Here is a 6,490-nt window from a genome sequence, read left to right on the forward strand (position 1 = left end):
AATCAGCAAATTGCTCCCCGGTTCGAACATGACAAGGAGAAATAATCCCTTGTTGCAGCTTTTCACGAACAAAATGACAGTCAATCCCAATGTGTTTCGTTCTCTCATGAAACACAGGATCGGTAGAAATATGAATGGCAGCCTGATTATCACACCATAATAACATAGGAGAATCATCACCAAACCCAAGCTCTGTCATCAACTGTTTAATCCACATTAGCTCACAAGTGGCATATGCCATAGCACAATTCTCCGACTCTGCACTGGACCGAGCTACAACAGTATGTTTCTTGCTCTTCCATGAAACACGATTTCCTCCAACAAACACACAGTTTCCTGAAGTATATCTTCGATCAACTGGACACCATACCCAGTCAGCATCAGTAAAACCTTCAATCCTCCCATGACCATGATCAGTAAATAGAAGACCACCCCTGGAGCTTTCTTGACATAGCGCAAAACCCTTATAACCGCATCCCCAATGAGACGTCCGAGGAGAGGACATAAATGACTCAGTACACTGACAGGAAAGGAGATGTCAGGTCTAGTCACAGTCAAATAGTTGAGTTTTCCTACAAGCCTCCGATACATCTCTGGATCATCAAGGAGATCACCATCATCTGCCATCAGTTTCAAATCAGGATCCATAGGAGTATCCAAAGGTTTAGATCCCAATAACCCTATCTCTGAAAGCAAGTCAAGAACATACTTCCGCTGTGAGAGCGAAATCCCTTTCCGTTATTGAGCTACCTCAATACCCAAGAAATATTTCAGACGTCCCAGGTCCTTAGTCTGAAATTGCTGTCCCAAATGTGTCTTCAAGCTCTCAATACCTGAAGAACCATCTCCTGTGATAACAATATCATCTACATAAACTACCAAAATATCCTCCCTGCATCAGAATGCTGAAAAAACACCGAATGATTACTCTCAAACCGAGTCAGTCCAAACTCCAACACAACATTTGTAAATCCCAAACCACGCCCTTGGCGACTGTTTCAGCCCATACAATGATTTCTTCAGCCTACACACCTTACCAGACTCCCCCTAAGCAACAACACCAGGAGGTTGCTCCATATACACTTCCTCATGGAGATCATTATGCAAGAAAGTATTCTTGATGTCCAACTAAAACAAAGGCCAATGGTGTGTAGCAGCCAAAGAAATGAAAATGCGAACAGAAGCATGTTTCGCAACAGGAGAAAAGGTATCCAGGTAGTCTATAACATAGACCCAGGCGTATCTCTTAGCAACAAGACGGACCTTCAACCGAGCCACAAACGCATCAGGATTAACTCTCACCAAAAATATCCACCGACAACCAATGACAGACTTACCAGAGGGCAAAGAAACAAGGTCCCATGTCTGATTGTCCTTCAGCACAGAAAATTCCTTAGTCATAGCAGCCCTCCACCCAGGGTCAGACAAGGCTTCTGCAATAGACTTAGGAATAGGATGACATTCAAGAGTAGACAAACAAGCAACAAAAGCAAAGGATAAACCAGTATAGGACACAAAGTTAGAGATAGGATGTTGGGTACAACTCCGAACACCCTTACGAAAGCAATAGGGACATCTAAATCAGAAATAACAGGAATAGGAGGCGAAGAGGAAGTACCTATTGGAGGATCCGGATCTGGAGGCGAAGAAGACGAGGTAGAGGTAGCTAATCGGGTGCTATATTTGTCATAAGCTGGAATGCGAGGTGTCGGCTCGTCAGATGAGCGACGGTGGAACACAATAGATGGCTTAGTAAGAGGTGGCGCTGCTGGCAAAGAAGAAGAATACTCGACAACAGAGACGGGCAGATCATCATCCAAATCTGAAGAAGGCAGCAAAGACTCAACAAACGGAGTGGATTCAAAGAATTTGACATCAGCTGTAACAAAGTATTTCTTTAAATCAAAAGAATAGCAACGATAACCCTTTTGAGTTTTAGAATACCCCACAAAAAGACATTTAAGAGCCCTAGGATCCAAATTAGAGCGACTAGGACGATGATCCCTAATAAAACAAAAACACTCCCAAATACACGAGGGGTAAAGTAAACAAAGGTTGAGAAGGAAACAACAAAGAATATGGAATACCCCCACACAAAACTGAAGATGGCAGACGGTTAATTAGATAACATGCGGTCAAAACTGCATCAGCCCAAAAAATTCTAGTCACTTTCGTCTCAAACAAAAGAGATCAAGTGACTTCCATTAAATGTCTGTTTTTCCTCTCGGTCACATCATTTTGTTGAAGTGTGTCCGTACAAGAGGACTGATGAATGATGTCATGCTGAACCATAAATGTAGTAAAAGGAGCAGAAAAGTATTCTTTAGCATTATCACTACGAAGAACTTTTAATGAAGTATTAAACTGATTCTGAATTTCAAGAACAAAAGCACAAAAAGTGGAGAATAACTCAGAACGATTCTTCATTAAATAAATCCATGTAACTCTGGATAAACATCAACAAATGTAACAAAGTAATGAAAGCCCAACTGAGAAACAACCGGACAATGGCCCCTATACATCAGAATGAACTAAAGAAAAAAGGTGGGCAGCTTGTTTATTGACTCTAGGGAGATAACTTACATGGTAAAGTTTTCCAAACTGACACGACTCACAATTAAGACTAGACAAAGATTTAAAACGACTATCTAAAAATTTCAAACTCTCCAAGGAAGGATGACCCAAACAATAATGAATCTGATGAGGAAGTGCCACACTCGAACATGCCACTACTGATGTGTCTTCAAGTAGATACAGCACCCCAGATTCACGGCCTCTACCAATCGTCTTCTTTAACTTGAGATCCTGAAATACACAATAGCCAAGGAAAAAACTGACAGAACAATTATGAGCTTTGGTGAATTTGTGAACAGACAACAAATTAAATGGAAACTTAGGCAAACAAGAAACAGAAAATAATGACAAAGACGAGGTAGCATGCACAATGCTTGTACCACGAACTTGAGCTAAAGACTCATCAACTAACACAACATTTGAAGAAGACTCGCTAAATGAAGAAAAAATACCTGAAACACCAGTCATATGATCCGAAGCACCTGAATCAATGATCCAGGGACGAGAAGTGGATGAAAGGCATGCAGTAGCATTACCTGTCTAAACAAGAGTAGCAGCGGAGAACTGAGCTGCCTGGGAACTCTAAAACTGAGTAAAGCGCTCATAATCTTCATCAGACATCGTCACAGTCTTACCCTCAGGCTTGGAGGGAGAAGGAATACCTGAATCACTACTAATCGAGTTGGCAAATTGAGGTGGTTTACCATGTAGTTTCTAGCAAAAGCGCTGAATATGGTCAGGCTTACCACAATGATGACAAGTCCTCACCTGTTCTGAAGTCTCTGAAGCACTACAAGTGGGAGCTTTACTAGTGCCAGTCCCATGACCACGACCACCACCACCACTATTACCTGTCTCATCATTAGAGCCACAGTTTGGTAGAAAAGAAGCAAGAGCAGAATTTTCAGCATTGGTGGGTTCTTGGCTGCTTTCACGGGAAGCACCTAAAACTCGAGAAAAAGTTTCCGAAAGAGTGGTGACCTTATCTCCACCCAAATCTGAGACCTCACCGGCTCAAATTCCTTACGAAGTCCACCCAAAAATACCATAACAGCAAGCTGTTCTCGCTGGTTTTGCATCGCTTGCACATCCGATGAAATAGGAAGGACAGAATTCAGCTCCTCATACAAACGTTTGAAGTCAGCAAAATATTGAGTAACATTGAGATTCTTTTGATCCACTTTATAGAAAGCCTAGGAAAGATCATAGATACGTGACATGTTGTCCTATCCAGAGTACAGGATATTCAAATATTCCCATAATTCCTTAACTGTATCAATATGAGTCACCAAGTCTGTTATCTGATTTTCCATTAAATTCAGCATCTGGCTCAAAATCCGTGCATCGACAGTGTCCCATGATGTATCATCAGCAGGTTTCAATTTTGTCAAAATGATCCTGTTGATCACAGCCAATCAAAGCCAATCGAACCACCTTCTTCCATTGCAGGAAATTTGATATTCACTCTAACTTTCGATCAGTAATACGATGAGAAGACGAAAGATCAGTCACCGTAGTCTTGGTCTCAACCATTCTTACTAATTTAGATAATCTTCAAATCGCAGAGACAGCCAAAGAACAATCCACCAAATAATCTCAATTAAAAACAAAATCAAGAATAACCCCCAAAGTATAACACAACTCAAAGCACAAAATCACGATAAAAAAATATATCGTGAATACTCCCAATATTGCTAACTTCAAACAATTACTCCATCAACCTTCACGTCCCACAACAACTCATCAAAGTCATCGAAAAAAAAAAAAAAAGACCTAGTTCTTCATATAATCACAAACTAGTCTCTAAACAAAAGCCAAAGACAGCATAGGATGCTGCAACCCTTCAAACGAAAGACTAAATAGTGATTGGTTTGTAGAAGACACCTTCAGCCACTGTAAAACCTCGATCAAAAGAGAACAATGGATCTCTGGAAGCGTGAACCAGTCCCTATCGATCCAGCTCTGATACCATGTAATAAAATTAAAGAGAAAGAAGGAGAAAGAGAGGAGAAGAAGAAGTGCTGCAACAAGTTGGGAGTCACAGCCGTATTACAGCCTGCCCCAAAACATTCAATATTAATAAGATTAACAATAGGGTAAACAGCAAAAGACCAAAACACCCCTAAGAGGGAAATCATGAATTAGCTCTAGCGCTAATTCACGACTTCCTCCCCCTTTCATTGACAACTTCTAACAAACTTTACATACAATAATTTTATACTGTCCTTGCTTTGTGCAGTAGTAATATCAATTAATAGCACATGACAAAATCATCTCACCAAATCAGTCATCATGTTAGTTTTGATAATGAAAACCGATCCAATACATTATTGTCAATGGCGAACAATTAGTTCTTTTGGAGCTGGATCCCCATCCCCTTATATCATCATAAAAACTAGCAAAATATCATTTCCAACAAACAGTGCATGACTAGCCAGATTTGTGAACAAAGTCATCAACTTCTTTGATTAAGGAACATTAATTGGCTATCAAATTTCAATACAAAGAACTTAAAAAATTAGTAGTTTCTTTCTTCTTATAATGACAAATTAACTGCTTATCACAAAGGAAAGGGAAATTCATGGAAGGAAATGACTAGAAATAAAACTAAACATACAGTGATTGTAACATGAGAACCCTCTGCCACTGGAATATCAGTCCTCCCAGCGATCTCCAACTAAACCAGAAAGAAAAATAATAATTTCTGTAGTTAACAAATGAATAACTAATTATTCAAAACTGCCACAGAAACCTAATATACAACTTATTCCTCAGCTAATTCAAATAAATTATGGATATATGCGTATGAACTAACTAACCAGATGTAAAGCATTCCTTGTGGCCAATGTCGTATATACGTTACCAAATATTGTCGTCAACCCAATCACATCCACTTCCGGCGATTGCAACGCCAAAAATATCGCCATGGCATCATCTGGATGCATCAGTGGAAATCACAAAGAATCAAAAAAGAGTTGAGAGAAATAAGTGAAGTAAGAAACGAGAGAATTGAATAAAAAAGGATCTGAAGAGCTGCCGCAATATGATCGGCGGAAATTTACACGAAATTATGGACCTTGGATCTCTAGACCGATATGAAATTCACAGAAATTCAAGAATTTGAGAGAAGCAAATTGAGTAGCAAATCGAACTTATAGGATCGGGAGAGAGCTTACCAATACCAGGGTCTGTATCGATGATGATCTTCTTCAGTTCTCCAGTAGCCATGGAGTGATTCAAGGTGAAAATCAGATTAAAACTAAACAGAATTAAATTAAAACAGAACTCTGCGACTTCAGTTTGTGATCGAGTCCACGAGATTTGAACGCCCGTAATTATCAATGGAACGGGTGAGTTTATTGGCACACAAGGCGCAAGATAGTGTATTAATTAACGTGGCATTAAAAACACTTTTTAATATTTATGGACGATACGTTCAACTTTCAACTTTCAACTTTCAACGACTACTCTAATTATTAACTAGAGTTTCAACAACTTTTTAATGCACGTGATATAAAAAAACAATTTATGGACGTTAGCTACATTGCAGCGATGAAAGTTTTTGCATAAACGACGTGTAACGCTGTGTATGTGACGACATGGGTCGAATAGAAAAGAAAAAATTATCTCGAAAAATTGTAGTGGGAAATAAAAAATAAAAAAGAATCTCTTTTCTGGATGTTTGGTTTGTCATGGTATCATGGAAAAGATAGAAAAAGAAATGAAAACGTTGGGAGGGAAGAGGGCCAAAAAGTATAGACCGAGACAAGATGGACTGAGGAATCTCTTTTCCGGATGTTTGGGTTGTCATGGAAAAGAGAGAGCAAAAGGTTGGGAGGGAAGAGGGGCAGAGAGGTAAGGGTGTCAATCGGTTTGGAATTGGGCATTCGGTTCGGTTCTAGTTCCTATTCGGTTT

At 39.6% G+C, this 6,490-nt stretch overlaps 1 protein-coding gene across 1 annotated transcript in view; it reads right to left on the reverse strand.

Moving 5' to 3' along the window:
- Window positions 1–5,881, reverse strand: part of LOC122639346 (probable uridine nucleosidase 2) — a 47,819-nt gene extending 41,938 nt beyond the window's left edge. The window contains exons 1-3 of the mRNA XM_043832525.1: window positions 5,751–5,881; window positions 5,394–5,509; window positions 5,192–5,251 (exon numbers count right to left, since the gene is read on the reverse strand). Of these exons, the coding sequence (XP_043688460.1) occupies window positions 5,192–5,251; window positions 5,394–5,509; window positions 5,751–5,802 (228 nt within the window). The 5' untranslated portion in view covers window positions 5,803–5,881. The remainder of the gene's footprint in view (window positions 1–5,191; window positions 5,252–5,393; window positions 5,510–5,750) is intronic.
- Between the last annotated feature and the right edge of the window lie 609 nt (window positions 5,882–6,490).

The sequence above is a fragment of the Telopea speciosissima genome, chromosome 1 (genome assembly GCF_018873765.1).
Source record: "Telopea speciosissima isolate NSW1024214 ecotype Mountain lineage chromosome 1, Tspe_v1, whole genome shotgun sequence".
Classification (NCBI taxonomy): domain Eukaryota; kingdom Viridiplantae; phylum Streptophyta; class Magnoliopsida; order Proteales; family Proteaceae; genus Telopea; species Telopea speciosissima.